The 26,356-nt window shown below is 39.3% G+C and overlaps 1 protein-coding gene across 1 annotated transcript in view; it reads right to left on the minus strand.

The window, feature by feature from the left end:
• Positions 1-20,014, minus strand: part of LOC131241299 (mitochondrial adenine nucleotide transporter ADNT1-like) — a 30,732-nt gene extending 10,718 nt beyond the window's left edge. The window contains exons 1-5 of the mRNA XM_058240087.1: positions 19,447-20,014; positions 13,951-13,999; positions 9,525-9,688; positions 7,681-7,718; positions 4,669-4,781 (exon numbers count right to left, since the gene is read on the minus strand). Of these exons, the coding sequence (XP_058096070.1) occupies positions 4,669-4,781; positions 7,681-7,718; positions 9,525-9,688; positions 13,951-13,999; positions 19,447-19,613 (531 nt within the window). The 5' untranslated portion in view covers positions 19,614-20,014. The remainder of the gene's footprint in view (positions 1-4,668; positions 4,782-7,680; positions 7,719-9,524; positions 9,689-13,950; positions 14,000-19,446) is intronic.
• Between the last annotated feature and the right edge of the window lie 6,342 nt (positions 20,015-26,356).

Genomic DNA, 26,356 nt, shown 5'->3' on the forward strand with positions numbered 1-26,356 from the left:
TGAGAGTCCTACCTCTGATTGCCAATCCCTTTCAAAAATCACTTTGATCTAATGGCCATAAACATGCGATAAATGGCTAGGAAAATGCATGGTCTACATTGATTACAATAGAGTCCAGTTGTTGATTTGGATTGTCCATGAACTGGGTCCACTTTGATTGTCATCAAGTTGCATTATTTCATAAAATAAAATTTCCAATGATTGTCATCCAAACAACATTTAAAGAGAAAAGGATAAAATAGGGAGTACCATCCAAACACCATTTGCATATAAAATTAGATTTCTGGAGGTAAGTTTTCCAAATTTGCTTTCCAGATAAATCTGCTTCAAATTTATTTTTTTGCGGGAGTGGCTACCTGTAACACCCTGGTTTTCTAATACTCGAGTACTGAGTATCCTGGGGTATCACCACATATTTTTATTTTATCAGCTATATAAATACATGCGCGCGCACTCCATTTACACTCAAGAACCCTAAAAATATGTACATAGAACCTGAATTCTAGGATCCTGATTCCAACAAGACTTCATAAAACCCCGTAACATACAAATTAAATCGTTCATTGTCAATATCGGGTCCTGGATTACTAGATCCACCGTCCATCAGATCTACAATTAATATTGGGCAATCCAACACTTAATTACCATGCTTAGATTGTTTGATCAATAAGTATACCACTAATGTTCATCTAAACTAGACCGGGAACCCTTAGAACCATTAAGATCAAACTGAGAAGTCATCTGACCATTGGATCGAAAGAAATCAACATCTAAAACCCAAAACCTAGTGGTGTGGTCCACCCGAGCTTTGGATCTACCGACATATGATCTGAATTGTTCATTATACTGGACCCTAGTAAGACTCTTAACTATAGATGAATTCAAATATTGCAGCCCACATGATAGTCGGAGACTCGGAATAATTAAACTCATTTTGAGCTCATGACTACCACGATAGAGTTGCATTAGACGAGCGTAGTGGATTTCCCACAAACATCATGGTGGACCCCACATTGCACGGAGTACACTGGTAGGCGTACACCCCCGTACCATTGAACTTAAAACCCAGTCAATCAAGTTTGACCCAAACCGAGTCGAAGAGGAAACTTCCTCGTCCTCTTTTCGTTTTCCCGCTTGCGGGCGTTTAAAACGGAAACCATCCATTGTGATTGATCGTGGCCCACCATTTGCGATCACATGCCTGATCCGATCCGTCCATTGTGTTCGGGCGGTGGTTCCAACCAAAACCCTAACGATCTCACAGGTTGGTGCACACATGTACAAGTGAAATCCGAGCTGCGTGCAACCGTTTTGCGAAAGCAAAAACCCCATTTCTCCTTGCCATGTTGGCAATCCAAAGAGACATACTTCCTTTAATCTTAACTATCTAGTAGAACAGATCTCAGCCTTCTATTTGTCTTTGTTTTAGGGTTTCCATGGCTAGAGCTAGAGGCGGAGAGAATCTTTCAGTTTTGATAACATGGCTCAATCTCAGCCACTCCCTAGCTTCTAGAAGCCTTGTCAGTAGATCTCGAACATCAAAATTAGGGTGTCAGGAGATCCTATACAAAAACAACGATATCTCGTGCGATATTCCAAGCCAGCGCGAGTCATCTCGGGCGGAATCATGAAACTTGAAAAATCACTACACATGAGTCCCTTTCACATCACAAGATGGGTCCCACAAGCTTTGTGGGGCCAATTAGGATTGTTCAAAGGCCTTGGATCAAAGGATGACCCCCTAGACCAAGAATCACCATGACTGATCGGGTCATCTTCCTCGTATGGCTAGAAAAACCCACCATCCGATTATGGGTTATAAACATTGATCAGAGCCATTCACCTAGTGGGACATGGTATCTGAAATCCAGTTGTAACGTCGTTTTACTACCATGCAAACGAAAATTGAGATTTTCTTTTCTAACCCATCTAGGAGAACACTTAAAAGTTGTAACTAATCCATTGATTAGTTGCACCCGAATGCTCTAGAATCGAATTAGAGAAGCCTATAAGAGCAATCTTTTTAGGGCATGCATTTCCCAAAATAGAAAGTTCGTGAGGGTAAGTGTGCCGCATCGAATCCATACTACCAAGTCAGGTTGTGGTGCTAAGTCTGGACCGAGTCCAAAGCTCCACGAAGCATCAAGAAGAAGGGAGGAAGTAAGGAGTAGTAGTAGAAGAAGAAAGAATGGGAGAGAGTATACTCTCGTGTTGGCTTAGTTGAGTTGTGAGGGGAGCAAATCAGCGTTTATGCCGCATCACGCCGGGTCGCTGACTGAGTCTATCTGAGTTTTCAGGTTAGGGTTGGTCGAGTTCAGATCTCGCCGAATACTCCAGAGAGAGAGAGAGAGAGAGAGAGAGGCAGTTTCCATGTCGTGATTGAGTCAACTCGTTGGCTCGACTGGTGCTCGGATTTCCAGTGTTGTGTCTGTTCACCCAGGGCATTCTCTGGCCATTCATATAGAGAAGGAGAGAGAGAGAGAGAGAGAGAGAGAGAGAGAGAGAGAGAGAGAGAGTGGAGTTGGGAAATCGGGTTGTGCCGACTCAGCCAAGTCGACTCACTGAATCAATCTATTGGGGCCGAGTTTGGATCAAGGAAGGTTAGGCTGGGGTTGGAAAACCCCTGGTGTGGGTTGATCGTGAATCAAGAACAGTTGGTTTGGCTCAAGTTCGACCGAGTCAGGTCACCTAGTTCGTAGTGTTGGTAAGTTCCGAGTTAACTTGTTGTATTTTGCTGAGTTTTGCCCTTTGAATGGAATCTGATTTTGAACATTTTGTTTGCCTCAGCTCAATGTTGGTTTGGGGTTTTGATTGCTAGCTTGGATCGAGTTAAACGTATCCAAATCGGAACCGAGTTGTGTTCAAGTTGTCATAGGTGAGTCTTCTTCTATGAGTTTTGGAATACAATTCAAATTCAATAAGCTTGTTGGATTTTGAGTCTTAAATTTAGTTGTGCGAAGTGTAAAAATTTCAAATCTAACCCTAAATCTAAGTAGTCTAAACCATAGGTTATGATCTTAACCATATATAGTGTGTAGAACTTGAATCTAACCGTACAATTTCACAATTTGTCATAGGATTCGATCCTAAGGGGCGCACGCGCTTCCTAGCGACGTTAGTAGGCAATTCAGCTCATAAGGTGATGATTTTTTCCCTTGAGCTTTCCGCCTTCATTGTTAGTTTAAGTGATAGTTTACTTTTCACCTTCATCGATGATTGATAGCTTTATTTCGTGCTTACCTGTGTTAGTTAGTTGAATAAATCTTCAAGTCATCCGCTCGACATTTATTTACTATAAGCACTTACATGTTGCACATGAACACCTTCACATACCTTGTGGATTGTTTATGAAGCTTGAATTACCATATGGACTAATGGGAAACTCAACTCCTGTATGAAAAACTGGACTTTTAATATGAACTTGAATAGTGGTGGTCACCTATATAGAATGGTTCCTCAAACTAGTAGCCCACTTTGGGAAATGGATTAAATGGAAACTTGATTGTAGGCTTACCATCTTGTGAATAAGTTATGTCTATGTGGCTCTTGATGAACTATTTTGTATAATCTTGAACTAGTAAGATCTACTTGTTACATTATAGCCACTAGTTGTAGAGGTTACCCTCAAACATCATACTTGCTAAAGTCTCATGAGTTGGGGATGGTGGTATGGGGCACTATGCCCAAGCTGTCGACTTATATTGAGTGATGAGCCCCCCCCATAGTGACCTTTGAGCTCCATTAAAATGGTTGTTTGTAAAATTAAATAATAACAGTTGGGCCAATCATTCATTCCATAGAATGTGGGCGAGATCGGGTGACTAATCTGGATGCTATAGTACGTACCTTACTTGGGGTATTTTTCACCAGCTCCTAGACCACTGTCGATTGACCCAATTTGTGTGAGCTTGTCACTTGAGCCCGTACTCAATGTACATTCTCTGGTGACTAGCCACTTGAAACTGCATGTGGGTTTTTGCCCAAAGCTAGCCGGATGAGCATCCTCAGGTTGATGTGCATTTCATGCATCCATGCATTTAAATAAGAATACATGATGAATTGTTTTGCATGTTTTCTTGTTTAAAACTATAGTTGACTAATGTGATGATGTGTAATCTTGAGGGGAATTTACGTTGAGCTGGCCACTCATGCTTTGAATTATACAACTATACAGATGATGTAGGCATGGATGGTGGAGTTTATGAAGCAAACCCTAAGGACGTTCCTGCTATGGAGAGAGAGGATCTTGTCGAGGAAGAGCCCTACCAAGATATGGCTGAGCTCTATGGTCTCAACCGGTGGCTGCTTAGTATTTTCCTTTTAGCAGTATCTTTCATGGCATTTGATACTTTGGGTTGAGTCCCCAGCTGAGTGGATTCGTATTTTCTAGTAATTCGCATGAACTATGGTACTTGATGTTATACCATGATTAGTTTTCTCTCTCGTCTTTGATGCCCACTGATACGAATCATATGCATGTTATATGTTCCTAAGTTAATGCTCGGGTTTTTGTTGGCAGAGTTCTGTACTCGAGTTACAAAAACTGGGGTGTTACACTACCAAACAGGGCCTAACCATTAAATTACTGCAAAGTTCCTGCAAACTGGAATAACCAAAACCGGGAAAAAAAAAAAAAAAAAGGAATTGTCAGGACATTCAAGAAAATACCTGGACAGTTAGCCTACCCCGTGCCAAGTCCATCGGATAAGTTGCTGACATGGCAATGATTCCAGCACAGGCTCCAGCTCCGAGACGTAAGAGAGGAGTTAACTGAGCATCTTCTGTAAAAAGGTTCAAGGGGGGGGGGAAAGTCTTAGAGATCTTGACCCATAAAGATCAGTATCATAAAGGTATTAAGTATCTATCAGAGGATGTGTAAGTAACTAGAAAAGCCAGCCAGCAAATTAGAGCATCACAACACAAGTTTCATGATAGTTCACCCAAGGCGAGAATCAAATAACAAAAAGAGGTGGGGACACCCTGTGTCTTCAAAAAAAAACAAAAAAAACAAACAAACAAACAAAGTTATTCAAGGAAAGAAGGCAATCAAGAATTCAGATTCACAACTGTGACAGGCACCATTAGGTTCCCAAATCCAGCTCGTAAATTTGTAACAGGTGTATGTGTGCATGTGTGGATAACAACCTATCAAATAACTCAACAGAATGCAGTGTGTCGTTGCTGCATTTGAGTGGGAAATTAAAGCCAAGTGCCATCTACATCACTGTTAATGATAACCTAGTCTTCAGTGATAGAAGCAAACGAAAAGGCTTGTGATCATGTGGATTGGAAATTTTTGGACTATATGCTTGATCGAATCGAATGTGGAAGTAAATGTAGGGGATGTATAAAGGAATGTATTAGCTCAGTTAAATTTTTGAGGTTGATCAACATGTCCTCGAAAGGTTTCTTTAAAAGCTCAAGAGGTTTAAGGTAAGGGGACCCGCTGTCACCTCTCCTGTTTGTGGTAGTAGCTGATGTGTGGCAAAAGTGTTGGAGCGTGGTCAAGAAATTGGTCTGTATCGCGGGTTCAGTGTTTGTTGTAGGACAAGCATCCAATCTCCCATTTGCAATATGAGAATGATATGATACTCTTGTATGATCCTAATGGGGCAATGGTGGAAAGATTGCAAATGGTGATTAGTTGCTTTGAGGCCATCTCTGGATTAATAGTCAAAGAGTGTCTTGTTGGGCGTGCATTTGTCATCTGAAGAGGTCAATCACTTGGGTGGGTTTTTTGGGTGTGGAGCGTGGGTTGTTTTCTCTCCACCTATCTTGGCCTCCCCCTTTGTATTGGAAAACCGGCAAAACATTTGTGGGATGCGGTAGCAGGAAATATTCGAATATAAACTTGCCAAGTGGAAGAGCCGGAAACTCTCCTTTGGTGGCCAACTCACTCTTATCAAAGCAGTCCCTTCTAATCTTCCAGTTTACTTTATGTCCTTGTTCAAATGCTTGAAGGCAGTGCTGGTCAGGCTAGAAAGGTTGAGGTGCGATTTTCTGTGGCAAGGCGCAAAAGAGAGGAAAAAGTTTCATATGTTATCCTGGGTTGAGGAGTGCAGGCCTTAAAATAGGGGAGGAGAGAGAATCAAGGATTTGGGGCAAATGAACTTGGCTCTTACAGGAAAATGGTTGTGGAGGTTTCGGGTAGATGAAGATGCACTTTGGAAGGTATCTATCGCTGCCAAGTACGAATGTAATAAGGGTGGATAGTGCACTAAAGATTCTTTTAATTACAGGGCCACAGCAATATGTAAAAGGTGATGTCTGAGAAGGTAAAGTTCATTGAGGCCTGAGGGGATCGGTTTTTCTCTTGGAATTAGGGAGAGAATCTGGTTTTGGGAAGATGTGTGCCCAAGTGACACCCCACAAAAGATCTGTTTCCAAGGATTGCTCGCTCGTCTCCGAATCCTAATATTTTGGTCTCTTTGTGTTATTCCTTCTGTGGTGATCATTTGGTTTGGTCTCCCCTGTGCCATAGATCTCTTACAGATGAAAAGGTGGGCGAGTTTGTAATGTTGTTAAATCAAGTTTTTCTTTGCCATTCAGTGATTAGGGAACAAGATAAGATGATTTGGAGATTCAATAAGTCCAGAGTTTTCTCAGTTTGGTCTTTTTATGGTATGATTGATCCTGGCGAGGAAAGTGGTGGAGCGCAAACACACCACGTATGGACGTACAGAATTCTTTCCAAGGTTGCAGCTTTTGGGTTGTTAGTTGGAAGAGAAAGGGTGCTAATAGTGGATAACCTTCAGAAGCTATCGATGATTATTCCAAATACTTGTCTTATGCATATGGTGAATGCTGAATCGGTGAATCATCTTTTTACTCACTGCCCGTTCGTGCATCAGATGTGGTCCAGTTTCCTAAAGAGTTTTCATATCTCATGGACTGTACCAAAAATCTGTTGGCACCCTTTTGTTGGCTTGGAATGGTGGGCTTTTGGAAGCAAGTTAAGGCTCTGTGGAGGCTAAGTCTGCTAGCTGTCCTATGGGCTTTATGGGCTGAAAGAAACCTGAGATGTTTTTGTAATGTTAGTAATAGTGGGGACAAGGTCCAGTGTGGGGTGATGGGTTTAGTCGTGGATTGGGCCTCTTGTATAAATGGTTTAAGGGATTGTTGTTTTCCTTTTTAGTTTGTAATTTTGTGCTATCTTGGCATGTCTTTTAATAAATTCATCGTTATCTTTCAAAAAAGAATGATAGAGGCAAACACATTAAGGCACGTGTTAATTTCTAGGGACAAAAGTGAACACACCCGCAACAAGAAACACACACATATTTCAAATATGCAAAATGGTGTTATGTTCATTGATGGGAACTCTCAATCATATTTGCATTAGCTCAACATTGCATGTAATGTATTCACACATATTTCAAGTTAGCTTGCACACATTTCATTTGCATTAGCTCGTAATATATTCACTTACATATTTCACTAATGGGAACCATTTCCTAATTGTCAAGTTCATTTGCATTAGCTTATCATTCCACACAATATATTCATCAGGGATGCTTTTCCTTTATGAAAATTATGAATGCCAACTTATTCATCAAGCTCATAATCGAGAAACAACTGTTCCCTAACTAATACACATTAGAACCGTAGAATGCAACTTCAACTTCGTATGCAACTATAAACAAAGGAATAGCATCACAGACAAAATAATGAAGATCATACCGTTGCCTGGTTGTTGCCGGTAGAACCATAAAATTCCTCTGTTAGAAAGACCAGTTAATAGTGAGCAAGATGGGAAAATATTTTATTAGTTGAATAATAAGCACACACTGGATGGTAATGCAATTGATTTCTCTTCTTCTTCTCATTTAAATATGACAGAAATTGGTGATTATCAATGGATAGAGATATCATGCAGAAACAAAGAATGATGCTTAAAATAAGTATAGCAAGCATTTCAGAGCAATTGGAAAATGTAATTCAGAAGCTTAGAATGCTTCCCATGTAGAAGACAATCTCAACATTTAACATGGAAAAAGTAAATACTCTCAAGCATACAAATCAAACCAAATTCTGCAGGGTTAAAATTTATCTTTTGAGAAGCCAAACTGTAAATATCAAGTTAAATTTATCTTCCCAAAAAAAGTATCAGGTAAAATAGATTGGAGTTTTTTTTTAAAAAAAAGTCTTCAAAAGAGAATATCTATGAACAGAAAGACTGGTCCTGTTCCCAGTTGAACACCAAGTTTGATAATACAAAACAATTACTGCCATTCGCCCAGAGGGCCCAGACATATAAAAGTGATAACTTCCAGCATCAAACTTTCACCACTACTTCTCATACATAGCCGAACCCAATTAGTTGGGATAAGGCTTAGATGAAGAAGGCGACGACGATGATGATGAAATGAATACATACCCTATGTCATCCGCGAACAATGTTTCAAAAGCCTACCACATTGGCAACTATGAACTAGTCTCAACTACGACCCAACTTCCAGATATTATCCCGATCATGGAGTTTGTCTGGTTTTTCTAGTAGAACACTAACAAAATTGATGAGCAGATCAAAACTGATATGTTCTGTACTGACGAACTGGCTCTATAGTCTGCTTCAAGGTTTAAATATCAGTATGAGGGGGGCATATCAGCTGGGCTGAAAAAAGATACAATGCAGGTCAAATTCAACTGTATCAGATCTCTGTTGATGAGCCCATATTGACCTCTCTTTTTTTCTTTTTTTCTTTTTTTTTTTTTCGGCGTCAAAAATTAGAAAATTTATAAGGAATTATGAGAAAATGTCAAACATTGGACACTATCATTGTTTCTATGTTTTTAACATGTAATCAATGGTGTATCAGACTATTCTTTCATAAGAATTTTGTCTGCCAGCCTGTCCAACTGAAAATTGTCTAAATGGGTCATAATTGAACACAAATCAAGTATGATTTAGTGGATTATGGCTCATTACATTGAAGTATAACAAAAAGGAAATGAAGAAAATGGAGGGAAAAAAAAAAAGGTGATGGTTTACCACTTTTTCTGATTTCCCCCGAATGATCCATCTGCCTCAAAACTTGTGTTTTGATCCTCAAAATAGGCTTAGATCTAGTCTAAACTGAGTTTCTAAGCTTCCTTTAGGGTTGAAATAAAGGAAAGGTTGGAAAAAATGAGAAGAAAGATTGAAAAGGAAAAAAAAAGGAGGGGGAGGGGGGGCAGCTTAGATGCACTTCCTGATTGAACTTGTGAGCTACTTAATAGGAATTCTAATAAATTAATCTCTAGCAACAATATAAAAAGCCGAAAGGACGGCATGTTTGATGATTATGTCATGCACTCTTACAATAACATTCCAAGTAAATGTTTTGGTATGCACAATGAGGGGACTTTCATGCCATTTACTAAAACAAGGATCATAGGCATCGAACATGGGTGTCTAAAGAACTTGACATCAATCATGACAAAATGTTATGCATTCATGGACATCAATCAGCACAAATAAAAAGAGATATTGGCATCAGCCTTCAAACAAGGCAAGATAATGATTCGATGCAAAGAAACCAAACCTAGATGCTTGCTCATAGCTAAAAAACTTGACTGCCGAGTTCGGCACTATGCGTGCACAATTGGTACCATTGCCTTTAAATAGGCCACGAAAACCCTCAGTTCTCCATATATACTTCAAGCCTTGTACTGTTCCATTGTACTTTATATTTTGATGATTTTGAACCTGCATTTTCCAATTACCAAGGAGGGTACCATGCTTTAGATTGAAAATTGTAACAAAAAGAAGAATAATGGAGAGAAGGCTAAAAGATGAAGTTACTACTTGTTAGAAAATATTTCAGCTCTTTATATTTCCAACCAGGAACAAGCTTTCAGGCACTACACATTGAATGTTTTTCAGTGATCTATACAGTGGTCATAAATGCATTTGAATCAATGGGCGAAATTTTACTTAAAAAAATTTCATCACTTCCAAAAAATAATTTATGACTTATAATTTGAAAAAGGCAACTTTATTTAAAGATGTTTTCCAACTAAAATTTTGCAACAAAAAAATAAAATAAAAATAAGAGCATACTCAACTCCATTTACAAAAATGTAATCTGTAAATGCAATAACTTGACGTAGCAGTTTAGCATAGAACCAAAGCCTTTTGCTCAATGATTAGATAGAAAACATGAAGGATACAAAGCAAGTCAAGATGCAAAGAAGTTGCAATACAAAGAAAGATCCCACACCCTTAACAAGGCATTTACAATCTTTAGCTTGCTTCTCTCAAAGAGGAAAGAAGGAAATGACAATCTAGGGCAATAACTAAAAAACCCCATTCCCAGTAAAGGGTATATAACTAGATTAGAACACAATTTTCAGAAAAACATGACAGTATTATGTAAGAACTAAGATGTAGGCTCAATCATTGGATAAATTTTCTAGATAATAATGGGGTTCCTCAAAACTGAGTTGCTTAAACCTGAACTAGCCTCAGCAGCAATGGCAGCTGAAAAATAAGCCAACACAACATTTCACAGGTTTTAAGGACAGTACTTGACTGCACAGAGAAAAGGCCAGTCTTTAGGTTTTTTTTTCTCTTTTTTTCCTGATCGGCTACCGGTCTTTCAATATTATTAAAAAAACAAATGAAATTCTCAGTTATTATCAAGGTATTCCAAAACAGTTATGGCAGTAACAGTGTTAACCGTTACACGTTGCAGGGTTGTAACAGCCGTTATGGAAAAATTGCCCCGTAACGGTCCTATAATGGTCCCATAACAGCACCAAAATAGGTTTTTTCAAAAAAGAAAAAAGAAAAAGAAAAAAGGAAGCCATTATGGCCTGTATCATAATGGTAACGGTGGTGGCCATTACAACCACCATTACCATTATGGAATACTTTGATTATCGTCATCATTATGTTTGGAAACTAGGAACTTGGACTCAGCTCGGTTGACCAATGAGTCAAGATCATAGTTAGCAAAATGCCGTACAGCATAAAAGAAAAGAAAAAAGGGCACGGAAAATATCCACGTGTAATGTAATTTGGTTTCTATCAGCTGACCGCTATTAATTGGTATAAAGCTTAGATGATGATGAATTTAGTTTCTATCATTAAAAGGAATGTAAAAAATTCAGTCAAAGAAACGGAAACACCAAAAGATCGGTGAATAAAGATTTTGGGTCTAACGTAATTGATTGAAAGAAAGAAAGAAAAAAAGAAGAAGAAGAAGCTATATATGTGATTTATCATATATAAATAAGCTTAGAAAACAAAACGGCAAATAAATGAATAGTTCTATATGCATAAGTAACAATGGATATAGGCCTTCTTTACCTCTCTCAAACCCTTCATTTTCAAGTATACCTTCTATAAACAATCCGCCTAAGCTAAAATTTGTCACCTTCTACTCAAATCTATCAATGGATGATGCCCACAAATCTTTGTTTTTAAAATCGTATTAAAAGTTTTTTTACAAAATAAAACACTTTTTTTTTTCCAAAAAGGTGTTTAATTCGGTTTGCCCAAAAAGAGTTTTTTTTTTTCCCTCAATAATAAGGAGTTTAAAATGGAGTATTGCTAATTTTGAAAGATGATTGTATGGCTCTATCGGTACGAAATGGATGAAGTTGTTGTGTTTCGCTACCCTGGAACTTAAGGGTAGGGTATGGCCCAAGAGTGTCGGTATGCTGTTGAAGAAGACTTGCATCACTGTGCCCTTCCTGTGAACAACCAGGAGGAAATGAGGGTGAGGCTAAACAGAGGTTTCTACAGTTTTGATTACGAGACACCTCCTTTCAAGAGCTCTTCTCGCTACGTTTGGAGTTACGAAAACTTCATTGTGGAAGAAAATACAATAGTATCATGAACTAGTAATCTGATGCCACCTGATGGAAACAGTCAAGAAACAAGTGGTGCCCAGCAGACTACAAATCAACATCCAATGACCCGACTAAACAGTGTGGATGAAGCGTATTAGATGGCATGAAAAGTGCAGGCATAAACATGTGCACTTTTATCAACTAAAATGCATGGCTCTCTCTAGAGGGGAAAAAAAAAAATCATGAGAAAGGGCAGTAATGCGTCACTGGCACAGGAACCAATTTGCATTTGCAATAATCACAAGGCGGAATGGCAAGTTGCAAGCACTACACAACCTGTTAGGGCGAAGCTCTTATTTCATGGTATAAGGGTGGATGGTGCCAAATATTTGCTTTTTGTTGGAAAGAGAGAATCTATGTTGTAAGGGAGTTGTAGACCTACCTCCTCTAGTTGTCTAGTGTGGAGTCAGTGATTGATGTGGGCCCAATGTTGCATCATAGGGTCCAACATGTGCTTTTTTGAGCTGCTAGTTGCTAATTTTGGGGGCTGCATTTCAGAGATTACCATTTACTATTTTGGAATATTAGAGTTGATGATTGTGAAGATATCGTTATTTGAAGTTCTGCTAAAGATTTCAGGGAAGCTTTTCTATATTTACTTCTACTATTTTTAGGCCATGACAAAATGGCCAATTTTTTTTAGATAAGAGTTGTTACTATCTTGATGAGCTACGGTACAAGTGAAGGCTCTAAAAGGGTAAGGGGAAGGCCCAAAAGGACGTGGGTGGGGGTAGTAAGAAAAGACTTGATGACCTATGGTCTAACCAAAGTTATGGCCCTTGATAGAGTGGAATGGAGGAAGAGGATTCGTGTAGCCAACCCCAACTAATTGGGGTAAGAAAAGATTCATATATATTTTAGGGTGTCTTTTAGGTTCTATAGAAGGATTTTGTTCTAGCCTTCTGGGAGGTAGAAGGCGTTATATTTTTTAGTTTTTTGGGGTTTTACTAAGTAGTTGTAAGAGATGAAGAAATTCAATTTCAATGAATTTGTTAATCCCTTTCTATCGCAAATTTTTTGTGGGTGTGTTCTTCACCCATTCTAGTGATTCGGGTATTGAAATCTCATCAATTTGATGACAAGGTTGCATTAGTGATTGGGCTGTGGGGCTTTTCCTAGGAAGGGAACATCATTTGGAAGATGGTTTCGATGTGCTATCATGTGGACCTTCCATAATAGAGAAATTGGAGGATATTCAGGAATAAGGCAACATAAGTGGAGAGTATCAAAAGAGCTGTTTCGTCAATCTTGGTGGAGTGGGTTCAAATGAAGACCGACTTAGGAATGCTTCCAAGGAGTTTAAGGGTATTCTCCTACAACTCAGGAATGGGGTCATTAGTTGGGTTCTAGTGAAGGGGGATTTGTATCAGGGACATTTTTGTCTTGTAATGGGGCTAGGTCCTTGTTTTCCAAGATGATTTTTGGTCATCTTTGCTTTGTTTTGCTATGAGGTCTTCTTCTTTTTTCTTTTTTTTCAAATAAAATCATCCTAACCAAACCCAACCGCCCCCCTCCTTTGACTCCTTGATATTCAGTTGTATATCTTTTTGGTTTTCAATAAAGTTTTAGTGTCCATTCTAAAGAAAAAAAAATGGTGTACAAAAGCATGCATTGAACAGAGGTAACATGGGTACTAGATGCTTATGTTTGTAGATATTCCAAAGTCTTAAATAGAGTCAACTCTCCTAGAGGCATTATCAAGGAGATCCTGAGTTTCTTCCATCATAAGCTGAATGCAAGTTCCATGCAGTCACTTATTTATCTTGAATGATATTTGAAAGCCCACTCAATTACTTGGACAAAAAACAGTTCATTCGTTCTACCAAAGCAGTTCTTACTGGATCCACATTGCTTCAATATCAATAAACAAACAAATCGGGCATATAAAATCCAATAGCCTGCTTCTCCAAAACAGCATCACTAAAAATATGATACATCTGCATAACAGTTTATCATACAAATATGCAAAGACTTCCAATGGTTCATTGAGACTTCAGACATTTCCTGATCTATGGACTTCCACAGAAAAATTGAAAACAGGCAAGGAAACAAAATACAGAAAATGAACTGTCGAGGGTTAACATAATCTAACAAGGTCGCGAAGAAGAATACCTGGAGCAGAATTTTTAACCGCTCCAATGGAGCAACAGTAGTCCGTGACCTGCAAAAGAAAAACACAACAGAGATGTCAGCGCAGGCAAAATATGGTATAGCTACAATTATAAACTCAGACCATAATAAACACGAATATTACAGTAGAGAAATTCTATTATTGTTCAAACTTCAAAAATTCATCAGTATAAGAGAATGCAGTGCAGATTAAAGGCATCCTCCAGTTTGTCCAGTCTAAGAATGACAGAAGGAAATAAATATTGAGTAAACCAGGCATCAAGTTATCATTTGATCTTGGATCAAAGAGTGATGGACTCCACTCGATTGTGCCAAGTTTCTTGTTATCTAAAAGACTTAGGGCCATCTTGGTTGCCACTTCAAAATGAGTTCATCTCATTTTTGTTATTATCAATTATGTACTGAAGATCATAGTTTATAAAAATTGTTGGTTATATTTTTAATCCCTACCATTTTTTTTTCATCTCTAGTACATATGAGATGAACTCATTTTAAGTGGCACTGGGGCAACCAAGCAGGCACTTAATTTGGAAAGAATCAGCATGTTCATCCACTAAAATAAGGTATATACAATTATGAAATATTAACTTTTGGCAAGTAACCTGGCAGATGAAATATATGCTTCAACTTCTGTGTTCATTCAACTCAACGATATGTCTCTCAAAGCTTATCTTAAATTCGGACCTTTACATGCAATATGAAATTTGCCTTCAATTTCCAAGTATCAGAGAACACTCGGTCAACACAGGCTTCTTCCTTTGCTTTGCTTGCCTTACAACACTTCCAGAATTAGAAGGATATCAGGCAACCTAATCCTTTTGTAGGTACAATCTCTAGACAATCACATTCCAGTTGGGGTAGCTTGATTAAAAAGTCCAATGGATGTCCTACTTTGTCTGTTCCAGTCCCATTAAGAGACCGAATTTTCTATTTCTTCTTCCTTCTTTCTTTCTTTCTTTCTTTCTTTCTTCCAGGAACGTGTCAACAAGAGGACTGCAATTCTTGCAGTCTGGCTTTGGAGAATGGCTATTCTTGCAGTTTGGTGGTTTGTTTGGGAAGAGAGGAATGGTAGATGCTTTAGGGACATTTCTAATTCTGCAGAGGCTATAGATAGTAAGGCTAAGCGTCTATTGATAAAATGGGCGGTTCATGTAGACCATCTTAAGGAGTATGATTTTCTTTTTCTTGGAGCTTAGTAGAGTCTGCCTTCTCAGCGGACTCTCTCTCCTTTCTTTTGTAATTTTTTTTCCCTCTTTAATTCAAATCTTGGTTTCTTTCCCAAAAAAAAAAAAAAGGAGGACTGCAATTGCACTTTCAAATCTCAAACTAGCAAGTGATGTCAAGCCCATGTTTCCACTCACCTAGTGAATCTAGAAGTTAAGGGGAACCCGTTGGGTGGATCAATTCCTGTTGAAGTGACACTACAAGGACTACTAGTAACTTTTTTTTTTTTTTTTTTTGAAAGATCACGACATTTGTATTAAAAGGAAAGAGGAAATACAAAAAATGGAGAGAGAGTCTGCTGAGGAAGCAGACTCTACTAAGTTCCAAGAAAAAGGAAATCACAGCCCTTAAGATAATTTACATGTACAGCCAATTCTATCATTAACTGCGTTGCCTTACTCGCTATAACCTATACAGGATTTGAGACATCTCTAAAATGTCTCCCGTTTCTTTCTTCCCAAACAAACCACCAAACTGCGAGAATAACCATTCTCCATAGCTGAGTCATTTGCTTGCCTATGTTGACCCCATGCCATGCTTTTAGGAGATGACCCGCCGAACCAAACAAACACCAATCAATTCTAAATCGAGTAAAAAATTCTGACCAAATTCGGGTGATAAAAAGGCAGTGAACAAGAAGGTGATCGACCGATTCTTCATCCATCATACAACATAGACAAACGTTAACTATAATCATCCCCCTTTTTCTCAAGTTATCAACCGTGAGAATCTTCTTCTTTCCAACCAACCAGCTGAAAGAAGCTATCTTAGGAGGGACTGAATATTTCCATATGTGATTTGTCAGATGATCATCTTTGGGATACAGATTGCCATCCAGCAATTTGTATAACGATTCAACCGAAAACATGCTGGACTTATCAGACCTCCAGCTTAATCTGTCTGCACTTAATTGATCTAGCTTAGATCTATAAATGCGATCAAGAAGGTCCACATACTCATTTATCTCCCAATCTTGAAGATTCCTTCTGCAAACCAAGTTCCACTCTACTTTCTCGCCAGAGACAAATTATCAGCTAGCTACGGAAATAGCTTGATGAGGAGCGAGGAGGAATATATTCAGAAATTCTTCTTTCAAGGGCACATCTCCCACCCATATATCTTCCCAAAAACAAATATTATCTCCATTTCCTAGATCGAAACCAACACATTTAAGAACCTCCCTTTTTATAGATAAGATTCCCCTCCAAAGAGCCAAAGCCCTATAAGAGGATGAATCCTTGGTCCACCATCCACCCTCTGACCTGTCGTATTTACTTTTGATGACCTTGTTCCAAAGACTCCCCACCTTCTGTCCCTAATCTCTAGATCCACTTCCCTGGGAGAGCCCGATTCATTTTCTTAAGATCTTTTACCCCTGCTCCGCCTTCTTGAAAATGCTTGCACACCTGTTTCCAATGAACGAGATGGAATTTCTTATTATCTTCCTTACCATGCCATAAGAAATCCCGTCTTAATTTTTCTAGAGTAGCCAAAACTAAGCCCGGGCACCTATATATGGACATGAAATATAATGGCAGATTTGAGAGAGCGGCCTTTATAAGGGCGAGACGACCTCCCAGAGATAAATATCTACATTTCCATCTTGCGAGATACTTTTCAAACTTGTCTATGACCTTATCCCATAAGGTCTTTGGAGGCAAACCCATGCACAAAGGAAGGCCAACAAAAGTAGTCGGGAAAGTAGCCACTGAGCAACTGAAATATTCCGTATATTTAATTATCTCTTCTTCCTCCATATTGACCCCAAACATCTTAGACTTCGCCATATTAACTCTCAGCCCCGAGACAGCCTCAAAACATCGGATCGTAGTGCGCAAATTGTCCACCTTCTCTGAAATTGCTTCGCTAAATATCAAAGCATCATCCGCATACTAAATATGAGAGATCGGACTAAACATTCCTCTCACTCTAATACCGCTTAAAATACCTACTTCTTGACCTTTGTGTAACATTTTGGATAGGGCCTCCCAAACTATGAGAAAGAGAAACGGGGACAATGGATCACCTTGCCGCAAGCCTCTCAAACTTTTGAAGAAGCCTTTCGAGGACCCGTTAAGAAGAATAGAGAAGTAAGCCAAATCAACACACTGTCCCAAACTAGTAACTGTTAGTTTGGAGCCATTAGCAAGGTCAAGTATCCCTAACATGGGGAAGCTTTCCCTTCCCTGTCTCACGGGCCCTTGCTTACGAAGTCTAAGTAGATCTAAGTGGAAGCAGTTGAAGGGTTAAGGGATAGGAATGAAAGGCATGTGCATCAGGGCATGCAAGTTTGAGTCAATTGCTCAGTGTCTGACATTTTGGAACCAAATGCCCACACAATCTATCCCCAAAATAATTAATAAAAAAGAAACAAAAATCCAAGTCTAAGAGGTATACAACTTCATACCAACAAAGCTTCAGTAAATGATCACAATCTGGATTACTTCATCTAGACATCCTGAGCAGCTTTTTGTTTCCTTTCTAACTTTAAGACACCCTCTCCTTGTGCCCCCTCACATATTAAGGGGATATAGAAGTCTTTTATGTTTTTCTTATTAACATGAAGTTCAGCTGTTTCCACGGTTTACTTCACAGGTAAATCAGTTATCGATGAGATAATCTTACAGTTACAGCTGGCTGTAGGTTAGCTTAACATACAACCTGTCTCATATTCTAGTCATGCAAAAGGTGGGCTCCAACATGAAGTTCTAGCGCCAAAATCCACTCATCAAGTGGGGATAAAAGTATGTTGAACTAGACGGTAGGCAGGTCTGGTTCAAACATCCCATTGCTTTCGCATAAGGTGGCCACCTGATGAGTAGACCGGCCCAATTTTTGCACTAGGTGAGCTTGGCATTGGGCCTACCATTTGCACTGTTAGGATGTCCTACAAAGGTAACGAGTTGGCACTAGGGCTGTACACAAACCGAGTTAGCTCGGTTAGCTCGCTCAATTCGAAACTGAGTTCGAGCCGAGTCGAGCTGATTTTTTTAGCTCAAAAAAATTTCGAACCGAGTTCGAGTCGACTCGGATTGAACCCCAACTCAAATCGAACTCGGATCGAACCAGTTCAATGACTCGGTTACTTTGATATTGATGTTGCTCACCAAGTGTTTGATGAAATGACTTAAGGAAGTGTCGGCTGGTGCAAGGAAGGTATGTATATGAAAGAAATACCCTTTTTTTTCTTGATTTTGACGTTGCCTACAAGGTGTTTGATGAAATACCTGTAAAACTGCTGCTGCTGTTTTACATACAGTGAGAATTTGAATGTGCAGTCCATGTGTTTGTGAAAATGCTGCACAGGCGAACTCGGCTCCCACTGGCCCAAGTTGCTGACCAAACCAAGCCGAGCTGACTAGTCAGGCTCGAGGACTGAGCCAAGCCGAGCCGAGTTCGAGCTGGGGTTAGCTAGTGGCTGAGCCGATTCGAGCTTGGCACAAGCTCGACTCGTGTACACCTCTAGTTGGCACATGAGAAGCTATCCTACAAGGGGTTGAAGGTGATCATTATTCACATGTAACTTAAAAGTTAAGCCAAACAAATTAAACAATGTTCATGCATATATGCAACCAATGTCATTTTAACTCTCCATTTTCAGGCGCAACTCATTCAATACATATCACACATCTCTCATACAGACCATCACCCATCCATCATTATTGCCTCACAAACCATCACCCATCCATCGCTATTGCCTCACAAACCATCACCAACCATCACCCATCCATCGCTATTGCCTCACAAACCATCACCCATCCATCATTATTGCACTGTGAGGCCCACCTGATGAGTGGATCAGCCTGGTTTTATGCGAGTTGATCTTCATGGTGGGGAGAACGGTGCCTTTAGGACAGCACCAACTGTGAATACTGGCGAAATGTGCCAACAGGAGAATGGTAACTTGTCGTCCATTCAGGTGTATGCAGACAGAAACGTAAATGATAAAAAGAAGAACTGGCCAAAATCCTAAATGAGGTTCATCAAAGCACATACGAACGGATCAAAATTTCCGAAACTTACCCACAGCGATTAAACAACATACAGCAGTAAAAATAATAATAATAATTAAAAAAAAACCAGATTACTAGGAAGGACAAAAGCACATCACGTTGCCAAGGTGTGAGGACGGGTTCAAAAACCCTAACTAGGGTTTAAGCAACTACGACCAGATTAGAAAAAAAAAAAAAAAAAACGAAAAGAATTTCTCATCGACGAACAAAAGATAAAGGGCCGAAGAAATCGGAAACTCACACTCCTCCAGCAACGCCTCCAGCAACGAGTGATTTGCAGATGGTGAGGATCGCGTGTCCGGGGGCCTTAACGCCTTCGCTCGCAAACTTCGCCTCCTCGGCCAGGTTGACGATCGTAGAAACCGCTGATTCGCTCGTCGTCTTCCCCACTACATCTTCCGAAGCCATCAAAACCCTAGAAGTACGTTCGGTCGGTTTCCGGTGAATGAGGAGAAGGATTTCTAGTCTTCCGGCGATCGATCGGATACCGGCGATTATTTCAGGGCAGAAATCTGCATTTGCTTGTCTTCGAGGAAATGAAAGAGAAGTTTGGAGGCTGGGGTTAAAATCCGCCGGTAATGAGGGTTTTCAGGACTTTTCAGTGACGGCGCATTTTGTAGAGAGTGGTTTCGAATCTCTTTCCTGTTCGGCCAGCTACCCTTTTCGAGACGGAAACCTACAGGCAGATCTCCGTTGTAAGGTTTATTAATTCTGGCCGTTTGGTCGAGAGGGATTTCTGAGTTTTTTTCAATTGACAAAATTGCCCTCGAATTTCCAGTCCTTCACTCACTCCAGCTTTGTAGGTAGTTACAAAACTTCCAACAAAATCGGGAGCGTTTCGGTCAAATTGGGCACAGAAATCCTCTGCGACACTTGTTTAGAGTAAATCCATATCCATTCCTATAAACAAAATTTTTTTGTATATGTGAAATCCATTCCGTCCTACGTGGGAGATCCTCGATGCTAGGCCCTCGAAATAAAAAATCATCCAAATCCACAACTCAGATGGGCCACGCCACAAGGAGTGATAGGGATGTGACGCCAACCATAGGTTCGTTTGTAAGGATACGATGGTGTATACATTTCATCAATCCAGTTCATCACCTGTGACTCACCCAAAGATATAAAAGTCAGCTTCATCCAAAACTCAGGCAGCACAACACGTCAACATAGAGGTTTTAGAAATAATTTTACACTGTTTCCATGTTTGTAGCCCTATTGAGATTTTTATTGGGTTGATATTTTTTTTGTGCAGTAAACATAAGAGTTTTTACCTGATGGACGGATTGGATTTTATACTTACAGTCTGGTAGACAGTGTTTTACGTGCTGCCTAAATCAGCAGTGGTAGACGATTCGGGTCCCACATTAACGTCATTCGACTGTGGCCGTTGGAAACGGATTGGCTACTCCCCCTGACACCAGCCCCGGAGCTGATGGTCGGTGCTCTGTGGGCCCCACCATGATGTATGTGTTTCATCCATTCCGTTCATCCATTTTAAAATATCATTTTATGTCTTTATCCCAAAAATTAGAGGGATATAAATCTCAAATGGATCACACCACAGGAAAAAAAATAGTGATTGGATGTCCATCATTTAAATCCTCCTAAGGCCTAATGTACTGTTTATTTGAAATCCAATCCGTTTATTAGGTCATAAACACCCAGATGAAGGAAGAAAACAAAGATCAACTTGATCCAATACTTTTATGGAGCCCAAAAAATTTTTAACGGTCGAAGTTCATTCAACACTGTTTCCTATAATGTGGTCCACTTGAGATTGGGATATACCTAATTTTTTGTTTATTACCATAAATTGATATATAAAAATAGATAGACGGAATGGATGAAACACTTACATCATGATGGGCCCACAGAGCACCGACCACTAGCTCCGGGGCTGGTGTCAGGGGCAGTAGCCAATCCGTTTCCGTGGCCGTTGGGGTGCGCTGCGGGCATCAAGGTGTATTGCAGAATACTCAACCCGCATGTTTTTACAATACGATCGCAATTTCATTTTCTGCAAGTGGCAGCCACGGTTCTTCGATCCAAAACGTTGATACAGTGGAGTTCGACGTGGACACCACATACACAAAAATCAGCGAGATCCAGAGATCCTAGCCATAAAATATTTGACCTTTTATTATTTGAACTGTAACCGTTGTTTGGTTTTTCTTTCTTGATGACCTTTCCATGGGCCACCTTCCCATGCGGTTAGAAACTAGTTGCAACGTAGTGGATCGACTGATGAGCGGCTCTGATCTCAGACAGGCATGCCTTGTATTTCCTCTTACGAGGCGAGTACACTTAAAAAGTGCATCGGAGGGAGCTCGCCTTAGCATTTATCTTCCCATCATCTTCGAGGAAAGCTTTGATATGGCTAGATAAGTTTCAATACACAGCACTCAGTCGTTCTACCTGTGGCACAAAAATAATACAAATTAAACCGTCCAAATAGTCAAATTTAATTTAGATGGATTTTAAGTAAAAATTTATGATAATTTAATTATTTAACTAGTAGATTGATCAACATTCATTAAACGGCTAAAATGAAAAAGACAACGGTCCGAATTCAGCAAACAAGTTTATGCTAATCAGAGGATAGGATTGTTCACCTTATCTTATATTTATAGGATGACCTATGTACGGTGGGTCCCACAATTTGGACAGTTTATATCTTATTTATATGTGCCACCTATGTAATTTCGCATCAACCATCAGACGCTGAAGAAGTATTGAATAATTCTCATCTAGGTTCCAGAACATGATGTTTAAGCCGCGAGTGGTCTAACTCAGATTCGACGTGCTGATCCTATATTAATTGGATAGTTCTGTGCCTCTTACAAACGGTAGCGACTCATCCTCCCCACAAGTGGCTTTTATGTACAGCTATCCGGGCCGTCCAAGTTGTGGGGCCAGCTGTGGATGGAACACATTATTTAAAATAACACTTATCGACAAATCTCGACCATCCAATAATGGACATCAAATGAACGGTGAAGAGTAAAGGAGTAAGTGGTCCAAATTCGAAGGGAAAATTAGATAGTTAATATGATCTTCTCGGTTCAGTTTTTAGGTTATGCTCCATTGAGTTGGGTCAGCAAATTTGGACAGTCAGGATTGCATGTAGTTGAACCATGCGAACAGTTAAACTGACTCCACCATTTTTTTGTTGTGCAGAACTCACATAGGAGTGTTATACTCTATCAATCAAGGTCACAACGAAAACGAAAATATCCTCTCATCCGAAACGAAATTATTCTATAAATAAATAAATAAATAATTAATTAATTAATTAATTAATTAATAGGTGAGAAGTTCTTTTTGGCGTATGAATGCGACCATGTGTAGCTCTCTATTGAGATAGCCCGATGACTTGAACCGTCCATATTTTCCAAGCTGCGTTGTATAGGCTACCGTAAGAAATTTAGGTTGAACGGATGATTCTTACCATCAGATACGTGTATACCATTGGAAAGAAAATTGTCTGTGGTTCATATTCCACTCAAAAATTCAAAGGTCAGGATTATTTATCGTGCTAGTTATTGGATTATTGGTCAATAAAAGGTATCATCAAGAAGATGGACGGTTCCAATCGTCAGAAAATGTCTTCATGTGAGCCCCATGGTGCGATGCAGAAAAAACGAACCCGTGAGGTGTCACTGCCAAAAAGTCACGAATACATCTTCCCTTCGTCTTCACGAGATATGGAAGTTATATCCTATCCATAGTCCGTACAACGATTTGTAGATAACTACGTTCTTATCAGTTATCACCTGCGAACACGTGACCTGTCACGTGAGCCTAGAGATAACTTTGGGTCGCATGTCAAATCCACACGTCCGAGCACAACACGCTAATTAATAAGCCACGAAACCTGCGTGTTCGATTCAGGTCCGAAAATCAGTTGAGCAGTATTTAAAGACAACACTGTTCAAGAGGGGGATCATCGTACGTATGCACATAGCTTCGGTGCACGTGGATATCACCAGTGACCTGGTTCTTTGGGGCCATCAAGTTATCCACCACGCCCATTTGTTACTAGCTGATTTTAAAGCATGAGCCATTTACATCCGTAACGAACGTAAAACACAAATATTAGGTTAACTCAAAACTTTTATTGCTCCTGATAAGTTTTCATTGATAGGCCATTTTCAATCTTTACTTTTGTTGTTGTATGGTTTACTTGAGCTTTGAATATGCCCTAGGGGGCGTTTGGTGCCTGGGTTTAAATGGGATTAGATGGGAGTGGGTTTAAAGATCCCGTAGATGGTTGGGATTTCCTGTTTGGGACTCACATAAGGTATGAGTTGTCCAGACCTTTCTTGGAATCAGCGTTAGGGCAAAGGTTTCTTTAATCCTACTTTGGATTTTGTGCAAGTAGTGGCCGGTGCTATAGGAACCCTACTATGATATATGTGTTTTATCCATGTTGTCCATCCATTTTGAAATATAATTTTAGGGCTTGATCCCAAAATTAAGGTAGATATAAATCTCAGGTGGACCACACCATGGGAAAGCAATAGTGATTGAATCACACCATTAAAAACCTCCTAGGGTCAACTGTGCGGTCCACTTGAGATTTGGATCAAACTCATTTTTGGGCTCATACCATAAAATGACATGAAAGAATGGGTGGATGGCATGGATGAAACACATACATCATGGTGGGGCCCACATAGCACCGACCGGTAGTGGCAAGATGCGTAGCCAATCCGTTTCCCAAACATGAAGTGGGATGGCCTCCAAGCCATGGGATTCGACGACAATCCCTAACACGGTGTAATAATTATATTTTGATAATTTCATCTCACTTAAACCCATCTAATCCCATGCTCCAAACACCCCCTTAATTTTAGACTAATTAATTAAAATGAGTCGATAAAATAGTGAGACAGTGTTCATGCAACTCAATTAAACATAAGGCTATATGTGTGATTAAGGGCTTGTATTTAGTTTTCACGTGTGATTAGGAAGGGTGGGTATGCTAGAGTCATACTCGACTCAATATTTGATTGAACACTAATGACCCTTGAAACGACTGAGTAAGATTGGATTATGAAATCCAACTATTAAGTCATGAGCTATCGATAATGATTAACAATCAAGCTCTTTGTAAAAGGATAGGAGTTGGTCCTATTTGATGGATTCTTTTTACCTTGTATTTAAGGATTTATACTTAGTAATCATAATTAATATTTTTCAAATGAATAATGAATATTGACAAATAAATAAAAGAGGTTAAAGCGATGTCATTTTATTAATATTTGAATGTATCTCATTATAATTGGCGAAGTATCAAAATAAATTAAAGAAATAAATATCTAATCCGTTTGTAAGAATAGATGATTGAGGCAGATGGTCAATAAAATGTAATTAGAAAGATGATCGTCCAAGTAAAGATTCAGTTGATAGGGATTTAGCAACTTAGGATTGTGGATATTTAATCTAATTCTATGATACTGTAGTGGTAGTGTTGGATACTAGTGTTATATACAAAGATTAAGCTATACTAAAATAAACGTAGAGATAAATGTAAAAGACTATAGATTGTGTTTAGTGTGGGCTTTGATTTCTTCCTTGCATACTCCTTTTATAAGTTGTTGAGACGACAAAACTCTTGTTAGTTTTCCTTACTAATCCTAGATCATTCGCATCTACGACATTCATTCAAAATACGGAGATCTCTATAAATTTGGATCTGTTGGTTTTCATATCTCTACTTTTACATATATATTCTTATATTGGAGACCTTTAAGACTCTATTGCATCTAGATTTGGAATCAATAATATCTATTTCCATCGTTCGTCTCAGACATAAAATCAATAAGATCATCGTTACATCTGAATGACCCAACCCATATTGTCTACCTTCCCACAATCTTAGTCTCTTTTGAATGTAGAATTAATGGGACTGGATCTACTAGTTTGAGTTCTCCCATTCTTTTTATTCTTGATTATTGTATGGCCAAGGATCCGATTTGATGATGTCCCCTTTCTTGATTTGGGTCTATGTTGTGATCAATTTACTTGAATATTGAATTGATTTTTGAATATTTGGATATTCAAAATCTTCATGATCACCACAAACCTTATGAGCATCTATAGAAAGATATCCCGTTTTAAAAGCATTGTAAGAGACGACCTTACCAAATATATAATAGCCAGATTTGGAGAAGAATTCTTTCTCTTAGTCAATCTTTATACACATATTGGGCACGCTACCTCATTAATTGGTTTGTTAATCATGACATATGGCACATGATGTTTTGCTCTCCTAAAGACATGGGTATGATCCTATACCATTGCATTAATAACTAAATTTGTATCACTGAATGAAGATCAAAAGAAGACATCTCTAAGCATGAGTATAATTCTATCAACACCTAACTCCTAGTGACTACACACGGGGAATTCTCAGTAGTTTATGTCTGTGCGTCGAATATGATTGTAGACAACGGCATGGATAAAACATATACACCACTGATAGCCCTAAAAAGGCACATCATGGATATCCACGTCCATGTACATATGTGTAAATGGTGAGGCCCACTGCCCACTTCAAGCGAGACATGTTGCCATAATTTAATTTAATTGGAGATCCTAACCTCCAATTAATGGTCGTTTGCTAGTAGAATTTTGAAAACTATCAGTTTCTCGAATAGACCATCCATTTGATTCCACAAATAGAGAATTTCGGAATCATCTTTTCTGGTGTTGTTTCTCGGTCATAGTCCATCCAAGTGGGCAAAAAATTGGACGGTCTGGATTGAGCTATATGTATATCTTGAGTACATTCACTATGTGCACAAGCATGGATCGTCATATAGGCTATTTTATCAAATATCTTTTGGCATTATATCGATAGGTCCGCACGCCTCACACATGGAGAAGTGGCACACGTGTATGATATGGGGCCGCTCGTTAGGAGATCCACGCTCTACAATTAGGCTAATATGATCATCAGGTCGGCTGCAATTGGGCATCACAAATTGCAGGGCATATTGGACGTATGCCGTGTTTTCAAGTGCGACAAACTCTCAATGGCCGTAACATTTTTTTATGAGAGATCAGCCGGTCAAATGTAGGGCTAAAAGTCCGGCGGGTTCAACCCAATAGACCCATGAGCAACCTGACAATGGGTTGGGCTC

Source organism: Magnolia sinica, chromosome 3 (assembly GCF_029962835.1).
Source record: "Magnolia sinica isolate HGM2019 chromosome 3, MsV1, whole genome shotgun sequence".
NCBI classification, from domain to species: domain Eukaryota; kingdom Viridiplantae; phylum Streptophyta; class Magnoliopsida; order Magnoliales; family Magnoliaceae; genus Magnolia; species Magnolia sinica.